Below are 22,118 nucleotides of genomic sequence, written 5' to 3'. Positions count from 1 at the left end.
CCTCACCCATGTTGGAGATCAATGCCATCGTGCCATGGATGTGTTGGAAAGAACACCAGGCTTTGGGGTCTGAGCCTGGCTCTGCCCCTGACAACCTAGGTGACCTTAGACGGGGCCCCTGCCGCTCCCTGTGTCTCAGTTCACTGGTGAAATAAATAGAGAGCTTCCTGCTATGTAGCACAGAAGGGCCACCACATCAGGACCGTGGGAGGAGTCAGGGCAGCACTGAGCCAAGAGGGCTCTGTCAGAGCCACACTGACCCTGAGGTTGACCTCCTCCTGGAAACTGCCAGGAGGGGGGAGCAGGCACGTGGCAGCACTGCCAAGGACAAACTCCTGTCCAGACTCATGCACTGGAGCCAAAGCCCTGCCCCCACTCTCCCCTCAGCCCCCTAAAATTAGGCAGGCAAGGGACGGGGTACCTTTGGGGTCTTCTCCAGCCCAGGGTGGTTGTTGATAGACAGGGGATCTGAGCCTCAATTTTTTTTCTGTAAAATGACAACAGAAGCATTCCCTCACTCTCAGTGCTGTTCAGACAGTGGGTGTGAAAGTACTTGGTAAATTGTGAAGCCACAGGTGGGCACCAATGAGAGACTGCATCGTGTGCTGTGACTCACTCCACCTGCGGCCATGGCAGGCATTACTAATCAATGACGCCCTTCTTCCCTTCTGGATGGTTAAGGCCACACCCTAGGCCTAGAGTTCTCAGCTATGGCCACTCCCTTGAACCACTTCACTAACTTTCAAAAGATACCAGTGAAACTTGGGCCCCATCCCAGTAGCCTGACTTAATTGGTTTAGAATAGAGGCTCAGACATCAGCATTTTTAAAAAGTTCCTAGGTTATTTTTCAGCCCATATTGCTCTTGGCAACCACAGTCCAATGACCACGTAGACTCATGTAACATAGTGGCTACCCTGCTTGTTACTCATTGTCTTTAGTCCCGTCCCCAGAGCCCTCTCTTGTTTCCCAAACTGTCCACCAAGTCCTGTCTGGTCTGTAATGCACATCCAGCCCAGCCCTCTCACCCTCAGACCTACCAAGCTAACTCAGGTCCCGACCGCGGGCCTCAGTGCGGGGCTCCTGACTGTCTCCTGCAGGAAGCCCCACTCAGTCTCCAGCGCCTTGATCTGTTGCTCTAAACAACAGACCCAGAACCCAGCATCACCTTCCCACCCAGGAGACCCCTGGGAGCCCTGAGGCAGAAAGGGATGTGGGAGAGTTCCTCACTCCATCCCAACCACCGCCCCCCCTCCCCAATCTGGGTGATAAAATGGCGGCATCTAGAGAAGCAGCCTCCATCCCCATATTTGTGAATCTAGCATTTCTTCTAAGCCTCTCAACTGGGAAGTTCTTTCTGCTATCCCACCTCAGTCCTTACTGCTGCAAAGGGAACAGGGTGGCAGGGGCAGCAGGTGTGTGTGGATCCTTTGCTGAGGAAATGGCAGTGTCTCAAGCCAGTTCTGGAAACACACACACACACACACACACACACACACACACAGAGAGAGAGAGAGAGAGAGAGACACTGGCCTCACCTTGTCAACCGGGGAAGCAAAACTTGCTTCTGAGTCTTGATCTGCTTGCCCTCCTCCACCCACACCTGCTGAATGGTGGTGTTGACTTCCTGGTTGAGGGCAGCTGATGGTCGCCTCCTGGAGGGAGGGTGTTCAAGCCTGGCCCTGCGGCCTTGCCTTAAGCCCCAGCCACTACTCTCAAGTTCAATCCGTCAGCCCAGCCCATCCATCCCATCCTCCAATCCCCCCACCTCCATCTCTGGAAGCCCTTCGGACTCCCAAAGACGTCCTGGCTGAGTTTTGCTGGCTCCTGCTGGTCACTGGGGAATCTGTCCATCTGTCCTCCTTCCAGCCCTCCTCACCACAGGGCAGGACTGGCCACCCCAACAGTAGTTCCAGGGTGGACAGGCGTCTGGAGAGGTACCAACTGCATAGTCACTAAATGTCACAATCTGCCCCGCCCCCATCTCACTCCCCCTCAGTCCAGGCTCGGGTTCTCAGAACTCTCGTTCCCGATCTTAGATTTTCTAACAGAGGGGCCAGCACGTGTGGTTCCCGGAAGGCCAGGACTGTGAGAGTGGGGGACAGGCTGAACAAAGGCAGACGCCTGTCCCCCAAGCCCCTACCTTCCCTCTGGGAAAGATCCAGCTCTCAGGAAGAGGCCAGGACCCCGGTCAGGAGCAGGACCATTTCTGCCAGTGGACACAGATGACACTTTTGTTGAAAACCACAAACCAAGCTGCACACACCCCCGCTCTCTGCTTTCCTTTCTTCTCCCCACGCCTTCTCCTGCCCTCTCCCAAGACTCCTCTCCGCGCTTCACCTTCCTGCAGCCCCAGAAGTGCTTCCGGCCCCTCTGCCGTGTGTGGTCTGAGAATGTCTTCTTTTTCTGCTCTACAGAGAAGATTAACCTGGAAATACAGGCTGCACAGGCGATGCGCGGTGGTGTGGTGTGTCCGTGTGGGTGTGTGGTGTCTGCTCACGTGAGTATCTGGACTGAGGTCCATGTGCACACCTTAACTACTCAAGAGGCCAAGGCATCAGATCATGATGTTTATTGAGGATGCAGCGGGAGGGCCTTTAAGAAGAAAGGAGAAACGAACAGGCCTCCTCTTCCCTGCTTGTGGGTGCAGGAGAACAAAGAAAGAGACCCTGAGTTGTACTTGGTCCACTCCGCATGAGTCATGAGCCAGCCAGGGAGGCGCGGGGATGGCCTCGCTTGGTCGTTTGTCTTTCAGCCCTCCTTTTCCTGAACACAGAGCCGCTCCTACCATAGGCAGTTAGTAGGAGCTGGGACAAAGGCCCCAGTGTGAGAGGGGGGCCTCAGTCCGAGACCCACGGGGCCAGAGAGAGTAATTAGCGACTGAGCCAGAGGCTGTGCAGGGGATGGAAGACTGGGAGCTGGTGGCATGGCTTGGGGACCACAGCCAAGGAGGCGAACCCCAAGCGTGTGCGGGGAGGAATTTCACCAGGCTTAGTCGTCCAGGTTCAGGATGACACAGGTGGGTGGCCAAGGCCAGCACTGGAGGTACAAAAGCAGGGCCAGCAGGGTGGTAGTGGGGCTGAGAGCAGGCTAGGGAGAGCGCATGTGGGAGCCAGAGCTGGGACGAAGAGATGGCGGGAGAGCAGCCCTCTCCACGGACTGGCTTTCTTGGAGGGGACACTCGGGCTGGAGCCCTTCCCCAGGGCATCCTTGCAGTCAGTGGTGCTGCTCTGGTTCCGGCCCTCCCTGCCGTGGATGCTGCACACTCCAGAGATGCAGCTGCCGCCGTTGACCACATAGCCTCCGCTGACCGAGTTGGGCCAGAAGCCATAGCCACTGCTGCCGCTGGTACTGCTAATGATGGCTGCAGGGGGAGAGCAGGGTCAACACCCCACAGGCACAGCTGGGGGCGGGACCGGAGGAGGCCGCCTATCCCCAGGACAGGTGGGGCTCTTCTTGGAGCAATGGGTTGGGTGGGGGACCCAGTCACAGTCAACCCCCTCCCCACTGGGGAAAATATCTCAGAGACAGCTTCCTCTACGCGTTGCCCTTGGCTTGCCCAGCTTATATCCAATCTAGCTGATTCTTAACTCTCAGAGGTCCACCTCTTTGGTCCAGGTACCAATGGACCCACCTGTCATTCTGTACACACTGCCTCTTCTATTAGTCTTTTTTCTAAACTTCCCAGCTTCCAACCTCTCCCTCCTGCTCTCTGTCCTCCAGATGGCATCTTTTGGAAGCTATGATTTAACTCTTAGCCCTGATGAGAAATCCAGAGATCTAACACTTTCAGCTTGACCTCCGAGGTCCCCCATTTACCAATTCCCCAGCCCAGGTCTCGTCATAACTTGCAACCTGGCTCCCCAGGCCTCACACACACCCATACTCATCTTCTTGCACCATGTCCTTTGGTTCCCCATCACCGTGGTGATAGCCTTCCTAGCTGCCCTCAGAACAGGGAGACAGAATGATAAGAAGGAAGGAGCGCTGGGCTGGGAGTCAGGAGGCCTGATTGCTGGACATGCCCTGCCATCTGGCTGTGTGATCTCAGGCAAAGTTTTCCCCTCTCTGGTCCTTAGATTCCTCATCTCCACACACAGGGTATAACTAAGGCCCCTTCAAGTCCACACATTCTACAATTTTAGGTCCAAGAACATAAGTACTTACAGATGCTGACAGGGGAGGGAAATTCTCCTGACATCCTGTTAGGGGAGAAATAAAATAAGAACAAGCAGTCATTCAACCCACAATCTATTAACCTCAAAGCTAGTGCCCCCACCGGCCTAATGTGGGTTTCTGAACTCAGTAGGCACCTATGGAAATACCAGGGCTCCTTTGGCACAAGCAGAGCTCCAGAAGCTATGGGGGCCATCCCTGAATCTTTGGGGTAACCAGGCAAAAATCCATCAAACAGTAGTTCTCACGAGGTGTGCTTGTGGGGACGGCATGCACACCTCCCAAGGGTCAGCCTCCCAGGCATCGAGGCTCTCCTTCTCCCAAGAGCATTGGGGATGCTGGAGCGGCTACCCTGGGACATCACTCACAAGCTCATCTTGTACCCGGACAATTAAGGAAGAGAGAACAAGAAGTCCTAACACAGTAATGTTTTTTGTTTTTTTGGAGGGGTAGTGTACCCAGGTACAGGCAGGGAAGGGGTGACGATTGAATGAACCAATCCACGTAGCGCAGTGCCTGGTATGAAGTGAGCACTCGTGTCTGGGTAGTATTATTAATTCTATTATTATTCCTAGCATCACCACCCCTTCATTCCCCAAGAACACATCTCATACCTCACCTGCTTCTTCACATTCTCAATCTCTGAGCGGATCCTCTGGATGAGCCAGGTGAGTTCTGAGATCTCATTCTTGGTGTTTTTGAGGTCGTCCCCATGCTGGCCAGATGCCAGCTGCCAGCTGCTGTTCCTGGAACTGGGGACCCAAAGAGGCGGAGCCATGCATGGGGGTGATGAGCGGGTCGTGGGAGTATATGGTGGCTTGGGGTTGGTGATGTTATGGGGGCAGGCCACGCTGCACACTTAACTAGACATTCCGGTCCGGCCCTCATGCCTACTGGGGTCACCCTCCCCGGCCCGGCCTCAGCCCAGCTCACCTTGGTCTGGTACAGCGCCTCAGCCTCGGCCTTGCTCTTCCGGGCAATGTCCTCGTACTGGGCGTGGACCTCAGTGATGATGCTGTCCAGGTTCAGGTCGCGGGTATTGTCCATGGACAGGACCACAGACGTGTCGCTGATGCGGGACTGGATCTGAGCGATCTCCTGAAGGGGAAACAGTGATGGTCTCAGGACTTGACTGATGGAGGCCAACAACCTCCCTCCCAAGGCAAGCAAATCCTGGTGATGCCAATTTAGAGGCTCCAAACCAAGGCTGTTGCTCTCTGGGCAAAGCGAGTTCCCTCCAGGCCCCAGACAGAGCCCTGCTGCTATGCAGATAAGGCCAGGACCATTTCCTTCCCACCCAGAGAGGAGATGGGGAGCCCCTGAGGGCTGAAATGGAGATGAGTGGTTGAGAGCTGGGGCCTGGGTGCCCCTCCCGGCCCCAGAATAGAGTTTTACCCACTGGCAGCCCTCGGAGGGGTGGAATGAAGAGACGGACTTACGGCTTCATAGAGACACTTGAAGAACTTGATCTCCTGGTCCATGGAGTCCATCTTGGCCGGCAGCTCCACCTTATTGGCATAAGCCGCATCCACGTCCTGGAAGATAGCCCAGCTGTCCCCAAGTCACTGCCAGTGCAGCCCAGAAGGCGACACACACCCCAACCTGGGTCCCCTGCACGGGGAAATAGCCACCTCTTCTCCTTGGGAGGTTCATGGGAAAGGGGAGGAAGGAGCAAAAGGCCCAGCCCTGCCCCATCCTGAGAATGGGCTCCCTTGGCGGTAGGGATGGGGTGCCCCTCTAAGGAAGGGAACCCATCGAGGCTGCTGTCAGTCATCACTGTGACATCCGAGCCAGGCCCGCAACTGCAGGGAGAGCCCCTGTGTGTCATCCTCCACTGTTCTTCACTGTGGACAAACTCCGACCCCATTAAACACTCAAGAATGCCATCATCCTCTCTGCCGTTCTATTCCCTTCTCTAGATACTCTTGCATCGTGGTTTTCCCCTGCCTTCCCCTCACTATTTCTGAGTCAGTTCACTTTCTTTGAAAGCAGAGCACACCGGCAGGCTCAGCTCCTCCAGGTCCCAGGCCAGCCCCAGATCCAAGACCTGCCTACCCCTCACCTTTTTGAGCAGCACGAACTCATTCTCTGCCGCTGTCCGCCTGTTGATTTCTTCCTCATACCTGCAGGAATGCCAGGGCTCTGTCGGTTAATATGTCTCACTAAGAACCCTCGTTTGCCCAGGGAAAGACCCTGAGCGAGGGCACAGATGCTGAGGGGCTGCAGAGTCCAGGGCCAGTAGGGCCAGCCAGGCAAGGAAGCCTTCCTGGAGGAGGAGATGTGGTCACCAATTTTGGAAGAAGGAGATTATTGAAGATCCAGCTTCAAAAATGAGGAAGGAGCGCGGGGCATGAATGTCCTGTAGGAAATCTCACATCTGTCCTAAGTGCCAGGCTGGAGGAGCAGGGGGCAAGTTTCCGTTTTCTTGGGGATGATTCTGCTTGGTGTGACAAGGAACACTGCCTCCCCCCACCTCCAGAAATGTTAAGCTGGGGTAGCTGCCCACTCCTGCTTGACGAGCTCAAAAGGGACAGGGACAGTCGTGTAGCTACAGGGGGTCCCCTCCCAGCTCACCTCTTCTTGAAGTCCTCCACCACACCCCGCTCGCTCCTCAGGTCCGAGTCCAGCCTCACCCGGTCCCCGGACGGCGTCTCCAGCTGCTTGCACAGGTTGCTGGTGCAGCCCTCGAGGATGGGCTCCAGGCTGTTCTTGCAGTTGATCGGGTCCAGCTGCTGCAGCAGCTCCCACTTGGTCTCCAGCACCTGGGTCTGCTGCCCCAGGAACCGCACCTGGAACCCAACACCCAGAAGTGTTGAACCACCACGAAAACAGTCACACCCGTCACTCCCAGGGAGCTTTGCAAAGCGCTCCCCTGCATTTTCTCCTTTACCCCTCACAACATCTGCATGAGGTGGGTGTGTCATTAACCCTATTTTATGTAAAGGAAACTGAGGCATAGAGAAGTTGGGCTTCTTTCCAAGGTGCAATAGTTTAATAAGTGGCGGAGCCTAGAACTGAACCCAGATATGTGTCCCCATAACCCATGCATCGGATCACTCTGAACCCACTGTGGCCAAACCAGCCCAGGGCAGGGGTGAGCTTGAAAGTACTGGAGCAGAGTCAGGCGGGGTTCATCTTTGAAAAGGTTGACCACTCTAAAGAAGGGAGTCTGCTCTCCATTTTCTAACATCTCAAGCTCAGCGAGGCTCAACGGACCAAGAGCTTCTGGGTGCTCTAAATTCCTGCATCAGCCTCCAACCGCATCTCTGCTCCTGCCTCTTCCTTCTCCCCTAGTCCTGCGGCTCAGGACCATCTTCCCTAGAGCAAGCATGGCTTCTGGAGCAAGATGGACAGACGGAGCTCCGCACGCCACTGTGTCCTCACTGGGCCGGGAAACTGACCTGAGCTGGTGGGTCTGCATACACCTCTCTTGTTTGGCTTGGGGCTTTTTTTTTAATGTGACTTCCCTTAATCGTACATGAGCGCAGCTACTGTTTAAACAAGGTTGTGTCCCTTAAAGTCAGAAACACAGGACATTAGAAAACTGTCTGGTATTCAGTGTTGAGATGGGATTGGTCACCAAACAGCTTAAGTCCAGCAGATCTTCCAGCATTTGGTTTGGTTTAACCAGTCCTGACTTTTTCACGTCTATTCATAAGACTAAGCATTGACCAAAGAGAAAATCCTACACCCAGGACACCACAATACGCATCTGGACTCCACATCTGGATGACCGATAGGATGCACCCATCTTCTCCGGCTGTCTGGCGTTATGGGATTGTACTCCTCTAGAGACTAAAATTATTTAGGAACCCTCCAGGCTTTTGAGCCTGTTTCCCCCTCACCCCAGGCAGACCACCTTTTTCACAGAGGTGACTGTCTTCATGTTTGTCTTTCTTTCCATGTCTCCAGACTTTACTCCTTAATGAGGTTTGACCAGCCCAGCCAAAAGTCAGTCCACTCCCATCCCCCCAGACCTCAAACTTCAGAACACTTTGATCTCCTAGAGGTGGAAAGGCTTAGAGGTGAGAAGCCACAGAGAAGGTGCCAGCCCCTGAAGAGAGCAGAGGCAGCAGGGAATCCTCCGAGCCAGGGTCCAGAGCTGTGGGGAGGCGATGCTTTGATGGCCACTGACCATCACAACATAGGATTTGTCCTGGGCTGACTTGTCCTTGGTGCCTCACTGTCATATGGCCAGCATAGCCCTCCAGTCTCCAGTACTAGGTCTGGAGGCAGGAGACTGAGCATCCAACCTTACTTTCCCTCCCCGGAGATGACCTTGGGCACGGCATTACCTCCATGCTTTTGCCGACCCACAAAATGGGAGCAATCGTTTCTTATCTATGGAAAGTCAGGGCCTATCTGGACTGGATGATCCCTTGAGGCCTCTTCCAGACCTTTGATTCTTCTCCTTCTCAACACCCCTACCCTAGCTCTCAGAGATAAAAATGACAGTAACAATAACCGCCACTTGGGGAGTACTTAGTATGTGTCAGGCATCGTGCCAACATCTTCACATGCGTTTTCTTTCATGAATCCGACAATGACCCCAAGAGGTAGGTTAGTATCTCCATTGTAGAGATGAGGAAACAGAGGCATAGACAAGATGAATGACTCTCCACATGTCCACGTAGCTGGCTATGTGGCTGGCTTAGCCACACGAAGTCACACAGCTGGTAAGTGATGGGGCCAAGGTGGAAGCCAGGTCTGACTTCAGAACACTGTGGAGACCTCTTCCCCACCACACTATTCTGTTTCTCAAGAGAGTCCTTAGCCCACCAAAACTAATGCCCATGACCAAGCCGCCTGTGAATGACCACACACCGATGCTCCCAATCCACCTGTCAAATGCCTAGCGGAGAAATCAGCTTGCAATTGATGGGAGGAGGACAGCTCCCCTGACCAGTCAGGGGCAGACTCCCTCTCACTGGCTTTCCCTGTGCACAGCCTGCATGGGCCCAGGCTTAGCAATAGCACCAAGCTGGCCCTCAGGAGTAAGAAGCAAGGGTCTGTCTTCTCTTTGGAGCTCCTGCCAGTAACCCTGACAAGCCTCTGCCAGTAGAGATTGACCCACCTCTGTCTTCTCTTGGGAAAGACTACCCAGGAAGCCTTAATTAAGTTACTCTGAGGTTAGAAAATATCCAACTTGTCCGCAGTAAGTGCCTTCTCATTTCTAACCTCAATCCCTCCTGCTGCAACAAAAGCTCATGTTCCAAGAAGAAAAGAGAAGTCTGTTCACAGGTCCCCCAGGTCCTAGCAGACCCACCGTGTCAATGAAGGAGGCAAACTTGTCATTCAGAGCCTTGATCTGCTCCCATTCCTGGGCACGCACTTTCTGAATCTCAGGGTCTAGCTCCACATTGAGGGGGGCCGGGAGGCTCTCATTGACGGTGACCTGGTGAATGCCTCCAGGCGGGTACACGGGCCCGAGGGCCACACTGCCAAACATGCTGCCGGCAAAGTCGCTGGTCCGGCCCCAGCCAAATCTATAACCTCCACTCTTGCCACTGCCCCTGGCCATGTTGAAGGAGATGCTCCAGACGCCGCCCAGACTGTACAGGCTCCGGCTTCTGAAACCCCCGCTGAGCCCTTTGCCCCCTGCCCAGTAGAAGGACAAGCTGCCCCCCATGAGCAGCCGCTGAAGCCCCCCTTGGTGGCAGCTCCCGACTTGCAGGTGAATTGGCGTCTCATGCTTCTGATGGAGACGGAGCTCAGACACAGGAGGGGCGGATGCAAACTCCCACGCAGCTCTGCAGGTTGAAGCGAGGACTGGCAGGTGCCCTTCTTTATATGCATTTGGCACTGGGGCTCATGGCTGGCCAGTCGAGAGCTTAATTCGTGGGTTTGGCTTGCCTGGGAGCAAGAAGTCATTTTCTCTGTGCTGAGCTAGTGATCAAGCCTCCCCACCTCTGAAACAACATGAAACAATCAAATTGCTGGGTTGCAAGCTTCGCTCGTGTAATTTGGGTCTTATCTAATTAACCTGCTGTTATAGGGTAATTTTCCCCCGGCCCCAGCCTCTTCAGGGGGATGTCGCTGGCTCTTCAGCATCCCTATCCTGATGAATCTTCTCTCGGTTGTGGGCTTCCTCTTGGGGACCCAGTGGGAACAGATGCACTGCCCTGGGCACAGCAGGCTGCAGCGTACAGTGTCTGGGGGCTTCAACCATAGCTGAGTCCTCTTCTTTTCTGGAAAGGGGCCATTCATTGAGCTGTTTACCCCTCCCCCAGAGCCCCTGAGACACACCCCACTGATGGGCTCTTCTAACCCACAGAGGACAGCAGCTCTCTCTGTGGGGTATTAGGGGTGCTCTCCCTAGCATGGGGACATGAGCAGCCCAGGCCAGAGCCAACCCTGGACACAGGGGGCCCTTGTGCTTCTGTAAGTTCTCCAAGAAATGGGATTGCCACATTCTCCTCTCTCAAACTCCCAAAATAAGGCAGGTTAGAGGCTTGTGCAAGGGGTGTCTAGCCCTTCAAGCACTGGACAGAATGAAGAAGAAAAGAGGAAGATGGAGTTGGGCAGGTGGCTGAGAAATTCCCGGAGTCAATTGGGAGGAAGGAGAAAGGCTCGTCCAGGGCCTGGAGGTTTCAGGGGAAGCCTTCTGAGTGGTCCATTTCATCATGTCTGTCTTTCCTCCGAGGTGTATTTGCTAATAAGACTAGGAGCAACTTGAGGTCAGGAACCATCTGTTTAGAATGTAAATGAGAAGCTGTTGTCAAGGTGAGACTAGACTCCTACTGCCTCTCTCCAGACCCAGGCAAGCCAAGAGTGCAGGCCGGCTGGGGCCCTCCCCGGGAGTGCAGGCCTGGCCAAGAGAGGCGGCCAAGTGAGCATGGTGCGTCCCGCTCCAAACAGTCCTGTGATCCCTGCCCAGACTCTGCCTGCCGTCCCCTCCCTCCTGGGTCACTGGCTTCCACAGTGGACCCCAGTCCTCCCCCATGATTGCCACTGCTGCTGTGGCCCCAGCTCTGCCCATGGCTGGCTCTGGCCCCTGGAGATTGCTGTTGCCCAATGATCCCTGCTGGGGGCCCATGGGTGGGCTGTGACTCTCGGCTGGGTGTGGCCACAGGAGGGAGGAGAATCTGGGGCCAGGCTGGTGTGGGGGCTCGCTGTCACTTTGTTTAGGGGGTTAACTTGGAATCCCTTCCCCTCCACCCCGGCCCCTGAGCTCCTCCCCAGCCTCCCCCTGCCCTTTTGTCTGCATGGTTCACCAGAATTTCTCTTTCCCTCCCTTCTCTCTTCCTACCTCCTGTCTCCATTCCGCCTCATCCCTCTTCTCCATCTTCCATCCATCCTTCCCTCTCTCCCTCTTGCTCTGCTGCTTGCCCCTCCCGGCCTCTTTGCAGAGGTCTTCCTGGGCCAGCATAGCCTGGGTCTGACTCTCCCATCTCCCTCAGCCCTTGGCATGTTCTTGGCATGAGCTGGAAGGACAGAGACTCTGTGGGCAGTTTCCACGAGCTTCCTCTGGAGGCTGCATCACACGTCATCTCAGCTTCCTTCGTAAGGAGAGTTGAAGTTTCCCAGATCAGATGCCTGCTGGTGCGCTCCTCCGTCCCTCCCCTTCTCCCTCAGCAAATCTCTATTGCGCACTTGCTGTGTGCCAGGCATTGTGCCCAGGAGCTCTGGTACTAAAGGCCTATCTCAGCTCTTGGAATCCAGTCCTCACTTGAGGGTGGTCCCCTCGAAGGTTTCGCTGGCTGTGTGTTTCTCTGACGCGCAGGACGGCTCCCCAGCCCAGCCTTCAAAGTCCCTGCAGCTGCCGCCCTGCCCCCGCCCCATCTAGCAACCTCCTTCCTGGCTGCTTTTTGCTCTCCTGCACCCTGGACTCCTCTGTCCATTGACACCTGATTGGAGGCTGCCATGTTCCCTAGGGCCAGGGGTCTGGACAAGGGTTCCGTGGCCCCCGGTCGACTCCTCCCTCCGTACCTTCCCTCAGGGCCTAGGACCAGCCTCTGGACATCCCTTCCCAGGTGTGAGAGGACTGACAGCTGTTGGAGCAGCAACCAAACGGCAGGGATGGTGCATCTTCAGGGAGCCTCTGCACCTGCATCCACCTCGAATGGCGCCAGGTAGGAGCAGCCCAGGCTCCGGGAGCTGGCTCCCAAGGTCTGAATTCCATGCCACCACCCAGCGCTGCTTAACCCCTCAAAGCCTCAACTTCCCAGCTCTAAATGGAATCATAACTCTTCATGGTGTAGTTGTGATGATTACATGTGTTAATTCACGTAAAGCCTTGGCAAGTGCCTGGTATATTTCAATGTCCAGTACACGTTAATCAATGACAAAAAGTAGAGCCTAAAGGAGAATTTAGGAATCGGCCTGTCTTCTCCTCTCCTCCTCTCTCTCCTTCCTCTCCTCCTTTCTCTCCTCTGGATCAGCACATTCCCATACGGTGTCATCTGCTCTTGGGGGACAAGGAAGGGCTGGTGTTCCCAGAGGTCCCAGACTCAGGGAATCTCTCCGCACAGAACATCTCTGATAATGGAAAATTCACCATTAGAAATAATAACAGCCACTGTCTAATAAGTGCTTGCTAAGTACAAGACTTGATAGGAAGCACTTTTCGAACATTAAGTATATTGATATTGATCCCTTTATCAAACACTCACTGAGCACCTACCAAGTGCTGAGGGAGGTGACACAAAGTATCCTACCCTCAGAGAACTTAGCTTCTGGATCCCTCCAAACATAGGCATCCCTGGGAAAAGCATCTCATCAAGCTATTAACAAGCCATTAACACCTTAGCATAAATTAGTTAATTAGATATTGGACATTAGGAATGAAACACCCAATGTTTTGATGAGGATGATAGAAGATGAAGGGTGGGCCCAGGTGGGGCTCCTAGGGTGCTTACTGGTGTTTTTGCTGGAGGGAAAAAGGGAAGGACAGGGCCGCAGTTCACCAAGTTACAAAGGCCCTGCCCCAGCCTTAACTGAGATCTGGGGAGACTTAGAGGCAGGAGGAGACAGAGCCCCCTGCTTTGGGAGACTTCTCGAGCTGGTGAGGGAGAGAGGATGTGATCTACCACGTCCCCTGTCCCAGCTTCATCTTCCCCTCATGCCCATTGCAGTATCGGGTATTGCCCAGTTTTCTAGGTGGGAATTAAATTCTGAGCCATGCTTGGCCAGGCATGGACATCGCTGGGCTGCAGTTTTACTCACCTGTGAATTGGTGGGAGGCAGTGTGTCAGATCAGAGAATCAAACCCCCAAGTTACCAGGAACATCTAGTTTGAACATTCAAGGAATATTTACATTGCTTGTTAAATGAATTACATTTTTATGGCTCTTGGCTCTACAGCCAAAATGTTTTATTCAATTTACACAAATAATTTGTAGCTTTCTTTGTATTTTTTTTTCTACATCTGTGACAATGATCAATTTGGCACCTTTGTGTAATTCCATGGCCTCAGACAGGACCCATTGGCTCCCCACCCTCAGCATTCTGGGGTTCTATAAGCTTCCAGAGAAGGCCTCAAAGAGAGAAAGGCAAGAAGATCTAGTACAATCAAAGAGGGTATTTGCTGGGTGAGAGGAAAGGGGAATGCACAGAGGAGAGGCAAGACCTGGGGACAGTGAATCCACAAGGGCTGCCTGGAGGAGGAGGGGGTTTGGATTCCAGTCTTTTAAGGTAAAAAGGCTTGGGTAGACTGTCAGTGAGGGGTGGTAAAAGCAACCCAGGCTGGCAGGAGGAAGAACATTCGTGAGGGAAATACCCTCCAGGCTGGAGAGATTATGAGTGAAAGGTGGAGGGAACCCCAGATCCCCAGCTGTGCATGTGACAGGGCAAGTGATAGGGAGCCACTGAGGATTCTTGAGCCAGACAGAGCCTGAGCAATACATGTTTGAGGAAGCACAATCTAGCTGCTGTGTGAGTAGGAACGGGGGTGGGGCGTGAGGCTAGAGGCACTGAGAAAGGGGCAAGTGGTTCTCTGAGCAAATAATTGTCTCCAAAATCAGGGAGAATGAGCTGGGCTATTTGGATGACATCAGCTCTGGTCCTGCCAGCCCTCCTCAGCAGATGGACCCAGGAAATGAGCATGTTTTCTGTGAATCCCCCCACAGGTCCCTGTCCTCATCCCCCTACATCCTCCTATAGTTTCGGGCAGGCAGGGCACTCAGCCCCAAGCTAGCTGGATGGAGCACAGTCCCTGGGGGACTTGGCCACAATCAGAGACACACATCTGGGGGCAGGACAGCTGTTCAGCAGGTTTGCAGCTGGCAAGGCTGAAGGTGAGCTCACCCCAGAGGAGCTGGGATATAAAGGCCGAGGAGGACTGTTCTGCCAGACACTCAGCTCAGCTCCCATCCTGCTGTTTGGCTGCCAGAGAGGTGCCTTCCAGGGCAGCCCCATCCCCCTCGCTTCCTCCTTGCTCAGCTCCGTGGCCGGGACCATCTCCTTTGAGTTTTGCTGGCCGTCTCCTTCCTCCAGCCCTACCCCAAGCCTCTGGTGAAGTGTGTGGACTCAGGACTCTGAGGACCCAGGTCTTGGTCCTGCCATGTGACCACGGGCAGGTCTCCCAACTTCCTAAGCCTATGTTTCCACATCTCTAAAAAGGGGGGTGCTAATACCTGCTCCATCTACTCCCAGAGGTGGATGGGAGGCACCTTGTAAGTAATAATGATGATGGTAATGATAATAGCTAACACACAGTGTGAGCTCTGCTGGGCACTGCTCTAATCACTACACATATATTAACTCATTTAATGCTCACAGCGGCCCTGTGAGGCAGGTACTGTTGTTATCCCCATTTTACAGATGAAGATACTGAGGCACAAGGAAGTTAAGTAAGTTACTGGTGGTTGCACAGCTAGTGAGTAGCTGAGCCAGGATTTGAGCCAGGGTTCAGCCCAGGCAGCCTGGCTACCATCTGTGCTCGTAGCCTCTACACTGTTCTGGCTTTCTCATGTGCAAATGTCCAGTGCCGGTGCCTGCACGGTGTGAAAAACTGAGCTCACCAGCACTCACTGTTCCTGCACTCTTCTTCCTGTCCCAGACTCTCTAGGCAGCGGAACTGACCCCCCCGCTCCCCTTCTCAGCCTGCTTTACTCTTTTGAAGACAATTGTAATTTCAGGACTTGGGTAGGTGTGCTTATGAGACGATTGCATGTTTCTCACGTGCATCATGCTTTTCCCTGATGACATGCTCTGGGCTGTTCTCCCAGCCCCCTGCCCACCAGGGCAGGCTTGTCCTATCCTTTAAGACAAACCAAGACACCCCTCCTCTAAGAAACCTCCCCCAAGTCCTCCCTGGGTCAGCTGCACCTTTCTGCACACAACCCTATTGCCCAGGTGCTGTGTGCATCTCTCCAGCCTAACAGTTCCCTCCGAGGCCAGGCGATGCTCTCTGCTCCTTGGACCCAGGCTCGGGCTCATGATATAAATTGTGAGCACTGCTCACCAGCTGAAAGACGTTCTCCCATATGTGTCAGAGGCCACGTGGGGGTCCACATCTACATGCAGGTGGTCGTGTACACGAACTTAAGCAGAATGGTGCCCAGGGACTGGCATGGCTGTCTCGGTTGTCTGTGGCTGACAACTACTTTGATGAGTTGGTGCCTGATTATACCAGTTGTTAAGTATTTTGAGTATCTTCCGTAGACTTGAGTCTGTGAGCCAGTGAGCACGTGTCTATGCGTGTGTACCCCGGTTTCTGTTGACAGTCCACCCGACAATGGGCCCCATAGTAGACTAGCTATCGCTTTCAGATCTCTGTGTCTCCATTCCTCTCTGTTAGTGGCACACAGGTGAGATCAGATTGTCCTGTTTTTATTATATTCTTTTCTAATAATGGGGAATGTGGTGACTCCCAGCTGGAAACCAACTGAGGGAATCAAATTCATTAATTCATTCAACATCCCTGAGACCACGAAAGCAAGAAAGAATATCCCTTCCCACGGGTAAGAGGGTGGACCAGGTGACTTCTCAAGGTCAGAGCACCCGTTGTTTTTTTTTTAATTTTTATTTATTTATATTTATTTTTGGCTGTGTTGGGTCTTCGTTTCTGTGCGAGGGCTTTCTCTAGTTGCGGCAAGCAGGGGCCACTCTTCATCGCGGTGCGAGGGCCTCTCATTATCGCGGCCTCTCTTGTTGCAGAGCACAGGCTCCAGACGCGCAGGCTCAGTAATTGTGGCTCACGGGCCCAGTTGCTCCGCGGCATGTGGGATCTTCCCAGACCAGGGCTCGAACCCGTGTCCCCTGCATTGGCAGGCAGATTCTCAACCCCTGCGCCACCAGGGAAGCCCAGAGCATCCATTTTAATGGGACTTTCTCTACCAATGAACGTGGATGAATCAGTTAAAGCCTCACACTTCACCAGGCTTGGAAGCAAGCTTGGGACGTTTGCAAAGATCAGAAAATGGGAAGGTCAGAGGCAGAAGGAAAGGCACAGGGAGGAGAGGCAGGAAAGAGTGGAGGAGGTTCCAGGAGACAGGGCACAGACATTGTGACTGCCATCCTCTTTTGCATCAGTGACTTATTCTGCAATAACTGAGCAAGCATTCAGGGCAAGGCATTTGCCACATACCAGAGACAGATGAAGACAGAGGTCCCCCAACCCCCAGGCTTGCCCTCTGCCAATCAAATGGAGGGAAAGTTATCTCCATCTTTCTACTGGGCGCCACTGCTCACCCTATCTGTATTCCAGGTTGCTATCTGACATATGGTGAGAAAGGCTGGGAGCCAACTCCAGGGACACAGTTTCTCTGGCCTCTTCTCTGCTACCCCCCCACAATTTTATTTTTTATTTGAGTTAGATTCACATACCATAAAAATAACCATTTTAAAGTGAAAATTCAGTGGCAATTAGTACATTCACAAAGTTGTGCAACCACCACCTCTATCTAGTTCCAAGTATTTTTATCACCCCAAAAAGAAACCCGGTACCCACTAGCGGGCCCTACTCATCCCCCCCACCCCAATCCCTGCAATCACCAAACCTCTAGGATTTACCTATGCTAGACATTTCATACGAATGGAATCATACAATATGTGACCTTAGGGGTCTGGCTTCTTTCACTTAGCAGAATGTTTTCAAAGTTTATCCACACTGTAGCATGTACTTCCTTCCTTTTCATGGCTGAATAATATTCCGTTGTAAAGTATATACCACAATTTTTTCATCCATTCAGACATTGATGGACATTAGGGCTGTGTCTTAGTCCTTTCAGGCTACTATTAACAAATACCATTCTGGCAACTTATAAACAATAGCAATTTCTCTCTCAGGGTTCTGGAGGCTGAGAAGTCCAATGTGAAGGCACCAGCATGGTCGATTTCTGGAGAGGACCATTTTCCTGATTCATAACCAATGCCTTCTTGCTCTGTCCTCACATGGTGGAAAGGGCCAGGGAGCTCTGTGGGGTTTCGTTTATTAAAACACGAATCCTATTCATGAGGGTCCACCCTCATAACGTAAGCGCCTCCCGAAGGCCCCACCTCCTAATACCATCACCTTTGGGGGTTAGGATTTTAACACATGAATTTTGGGGAGACACACATGCCGACCATAGCAGACTATTTCCACCTTTGGCTATTGTGAGCAGTGCTGCTATGACCATGCACATACATATATTTGTTTAAGCACCTGTTTTCAATTCTTTTGGATGTAGACCTAGGAATGGAATTGCTCGATCATATGACATTTCTATGTTTAACTTTTCGAGGAGCTGCCCAAATGTTTTCCACAGTGGCTGAACAATTTTACATCCCCTCCAGCAATGTACAAAGGTTCCAATTTCTCCACACCTCTGCCAACACTTTTTATTTTCCATTATTTTTTATTATAGCCATCCTAGTGGGTGTGATGTGGTACCAATTTGTGGTTTGGATGTGCATTTCCCTGATGACTAATAATGTTGAGCATCTTTTCATGTGCTTGTTGGCCATTTGTATATCTTCTTTGAAGAAAGGTCCATTAAATTCCTTTGCTCATTTTTAAATTGGGTTGTCTTTTTGTTATTGAGTTGTAGGAGTTCTTTATATGTTTTGGGTACTAGACCTTAATCAGATACATGATTTGCAAATATTTTCTCTCATTCTGTAAGCTGTCTTCTCATTTTCTTGGTAATGTCCTTTGATGTATAGAAATTTTTAATTTTAATGAAGTCCAATTTCTCTATGTTCTCTTTGGTTGCCTGTGCTTTCGGTGCCATATCTAAGAATATACTCCCAAATCCGATCCCCTACATTTTGTTTTAAGAGTTTTATGGTTTTAGCTCTTATATTTAGGTTGTTAATCCATTTTGAGTTAATATTGTATATGGTGTGAAATAGGGGCCAACTTCACTCTTTTGCATTGTAGGAAACGAATTGTCCCAGCACTATCTGTTGAAGATATTGTTTTCCTCCACTGGGTGGTCTTGGTACTCTTGTCAAAATGGCCATAGATGTATGGATTTTACCCCCCAAATCTGTCTGTTGGAGCCAAGGAAGAGGCTCACATGGTAGGACGCACCCTGAGTGGGTAGCAGATCATGGGAGGCATTTCCTGCAATTCACAGTATCAAGAATCTGTGTTTTAGTAGGACCTCATGAGGTCATTTTTACCTCATGGGGTCATTATCATGGTCCCAATGAGATTGTCTCCTGTGTGTATAGCCTCTGGGGACCAGAATCCTACACTTCCCTGGTCTCCCAGTGCAGGGTTTTGCACTTTTCCATTAAAACACCCTACATTCTGTTTATCCTAAATCCCTCCTATTGGCATCTCCTTAGAAGAGCCAAGTGAAGCCCTCAGCTGGAAAGAGGCGGGTGGGGGAGGGGTGGGAGTGTCCTCACCGCATCATACAGACATTTGAGGAACTTGATATCTTTGTCCAGAGAGTCCTCTTTGGCCTGGAGCTCCACCTTGACCTTGTAGGCTGCATCTGCATCCTACTGAGAGGCACCCAGAGCCATTGGTCAATACACCCCTCATCCCATCTGCTGTCCTGTCCCTGCCACAGAAGCCATTTGATTTCCTATTTTTGCCCACAAAGGGAAGCATGTTGATGAATAAAATCCCTCAATATTGCTTTTCTCTCCTATTCACTGCATCTTTGGAAATAGGGAAAGCAGAAGGGGTCTGCTCTTCCTCTGTTACACCTGGAGAAAACAAAGCCCAGAGAGGTAGAGTGAGTTTCCTCAAGTCACACAGGAAGGCTGAGCTGGACCAGAGTTTCCCAATTTCCAGACCAGATTTTCTCCTGTCTGCGTCTGTCCATTTCCTGGGTGTGTGTCTTCTCCTTCTTGCTAGAGGCCAGAATATGACTCCATCTCCATTCAGGCACCAGTCTCTCCCCAGGAGGCCAGGGCTGGAGTCCCGAGCAGGGTTGTTTAGGATGGGGATTCAAGAGAAACCAGAGTCCATAGGCTCTTCTCTCCCTCACCTTCTTGAGCACCACAAACTCGTTCTCAGCTGCCGTGCGGCGATTAATCTCCATCTCATACCTGTGCGCAAGGAGAGAAGATAGCAGAGGTCTCAGTCCCCTCGGCCAAGTGACCTACTCTTCCCACTGGCCAGGCAAGTGCTGGGGATGCAGAGTCCCTGCAGGATCTCTTGGAAGTGAGCACTGCAGGGGCTGGTGGTGACAGTACTGTGTCCCTGAGTTGCCTCATTTTCATTCCACTCTCTGGATCCTAGGAAAATATCCAGGTTCCCCAAACCAGTCACTGAACCAATCGGTGGATCAATGAGCAAAGGAACTTCTTCCCATCAACCAGGTAGGAAGTTCTCATCAAACAAGGGGGGGTCCTTCCCCCACAGTCAGAGGAGAGGTGTGAGCCCCTGACCCTGGTGCTTGTTCCCTCCCCTCCTAAAAAGTGGCACAGAGATTGGGTGAGCCCAGGAACCTCTGAGAACATGACCCATGACCTCGGCTGGGCCCACTCACCTCTTCTTGTAGTCCTCCACCAGGTCCCGCATGCCCTTCAGCTCCAAGTCCAGCCTCACCCGGTCCCCGGACAGCGTCTCCAGCTGCTTGCGCAGGTTGCTGGTGCAGCCCTCGAGGATGGGCTCCAGGCTGTTCCTGCAGTTTCTCAGGTCCAGCTGCTGCAGCAGCTCCCACTTGGTCTCCAGCACCTGGGTCTGCTGCCCCAGGAACCGCACCTGGAATCACACAGATGCTACCGTGTCCCGTGGAGAACCCCATTGACCGCCCCCCTCCCCGGTTATATAGATTTTCCTAAAGTCACTTGGCTCCAGTCCTGACTCTCCACTCATGGAATTCCATGCAAACAAGACCCTTTACAAGTGCTCCTTCCATAGTCTTTTGAATAAAACCAATCACTGAAAACCCACTGAAGAAGGAGATTCCACAGGGTTCTCCTGTTGCCTGACCCAGCCCGCAGGAGATGCTCTTCCTCTATCTCAGCTAAGTGTTTGTTCTGCACCATGAGCCTTTCCCTCTGATTAGTGCTGATTCTATCAGCCATTCATCTGCCTTAAAGAGCCGGAGATGCATCCAGCTGTTCTCCAGATTCCCATCACTTCTTTCTCAAGGTAGGGCTACCCTTCACCCAATTTCCCACCCTTCTCTGTAAAATCCCCGAAGAAAGCAGCACGTTCATTTATTCCTTCGTGCCACCTAGCTCACAGGTATGTTCTTCTCCCTGCTATGATCACACCGCCCTTCCTGAGGTCCAGCAACAATCTTTCTATCCACAATGCCCCGTGCACTCCCAGGCAGCATGGAATCACTCACATCTCACTGGACTGTCTTATCCTCCTGGTAGACCCACCTTGTCGATCAAGGAGGCAAACTTGTTCAGCGCCTTGATCTTCTCCCACTCCTGGGCACGCACCTTCTGGATCTCGGGGTCCATCTCCACATTGAGGGGGGCCAGGAGGCTCTTGTTGACAGTGACCTGGTGGATGCCCCCAGGTGGGCACATGGATGGGCACATGGGCCCCAGGACCACACTGCCAAACATGCTGCCAGCAAAACCACTGGCCTGGCCCCCTCCATACCCAGAGCCAAGCCCAAAGCTGTAACCTCCAGTCCGAACGCTGTTACCAGCCACACTGAGGGAAATACACCTATTCCCTCCAAGAATGTAGAGGCTTCAGCTGCCGAAGCCAGCCCCAGCTCCTTTGCCAGCTGCACGGTAAGAAGCCGCACTGCCCACAGCCTTCCTCAGCCCCACAGCCGAGTGCCCACTGAAGCCACCCTTGTCACCACCAGACTTGATGTTCAGTTGCTGGCTCATGGTGGCAAAGATGAAGTTGGCAGAGCTGGAGAAATGCAGTCACCAACAGAGAGAGAATACTCGATGCGGCACCCGGAGCACGGCTTCCTTTCATCCTGTCCATCCCTGGACACCAGAAAAGGGCATCTCTCCTCTATCTCTTCTCCTCCTGCTGAAGGGCCTGGGGCTGTGGACAATTTGGGGAAAAGACATCTCCAAGCCCTTTGCAGCAACAAAGCAGTTCTGACAGCGAGTGGAATATGCTGCCCTTGCAGACTCGAGGGGTCTAATCGGGCGTTTATCTGTGCTCATAATTAGGGACCTGGAGAGTGATTCCCTTCAGAGATCTTCTAGCTTTATTTTTCCAGGGCTGCCTCTTTCTTGCTTATCTATCAGTAAAGCGCAGGGGAAATGGCCGGGTTTGTCCAGAGAAGGCTCCTCGGAAAACCCCAGGCTTCCTCCCCAGAGAACCCATCTCCCTGTTACCCGGTCTTGTTGAGGAACTGGGGTGTAGGTCTGGCCCTGCGCTGGGGGCTGGGCAGTTGAGAGTCAATTGATGGTGAGGATGGTGATGGCCATGGTGGTGGTGGTTATAACATAGAAGGAAAAGGAAGAGGCAGAGGGGAATTTCCTCGTAACAGTGTTGTGAGCGTGGCCAAACACAGCTACCCTCCCAGGCGATTTAATTGCAGGGAATTGCCTTTGCTACACGGTAGGATCTCTGACATTCCCAATCTTCACCGTGCTGGCTACTCTCTAATTAGTCACCACACT

General features: G+C 52.6%; 1 protein-coding gene across 1 annotated transcript; it reads right to left on the bottom strand.

Moving 5' to 3' along the window:
- Positions 1–1,994: 1,994 nt before the first annotated feature.
- On the bottom strand, positions 1,995–21,365 carry LOC133101682 (keratin, type II cytoskeletal 74-like). Its single transcript, XM_061206656.1, is given in 10 exon segments — positions 1,995–2,085; positions 2,788–2,806; positions 3,160–3,363; positions 4,167–4,201; positions 4,757–4,905; positions 5,094–5,273; positions 18,957–19,052; positions 19,547–19,607; positions 20,051–20,265; positions 20,898–21,365. Coding segments are annotated over 10 exon segments (1,518 nt in total).
- Between the last annotated feature and the right edge of the window lie 753 nt (positions 21,366–22,118).

Source organism: Eubalaena glacialis, chromosome 11 (assembly GCF_028564815.1).
Source record: "Eubalaena glacialis isolate mEubGla1 chromosome 11, mEubGla1.1.hap2.+ XY, whole genome shotgun sequence".
Taxonomy (NCBI): domain Eukaryota; kingdom Metazoa; phylum Chordata; class Mammalia; order Artiodactyla; family Balaenidae; genus Eubalaena; species Eubalaena glacialis.
This window is presented reverse-complemented; position numbering and strand designations above follow the sequence as displayed.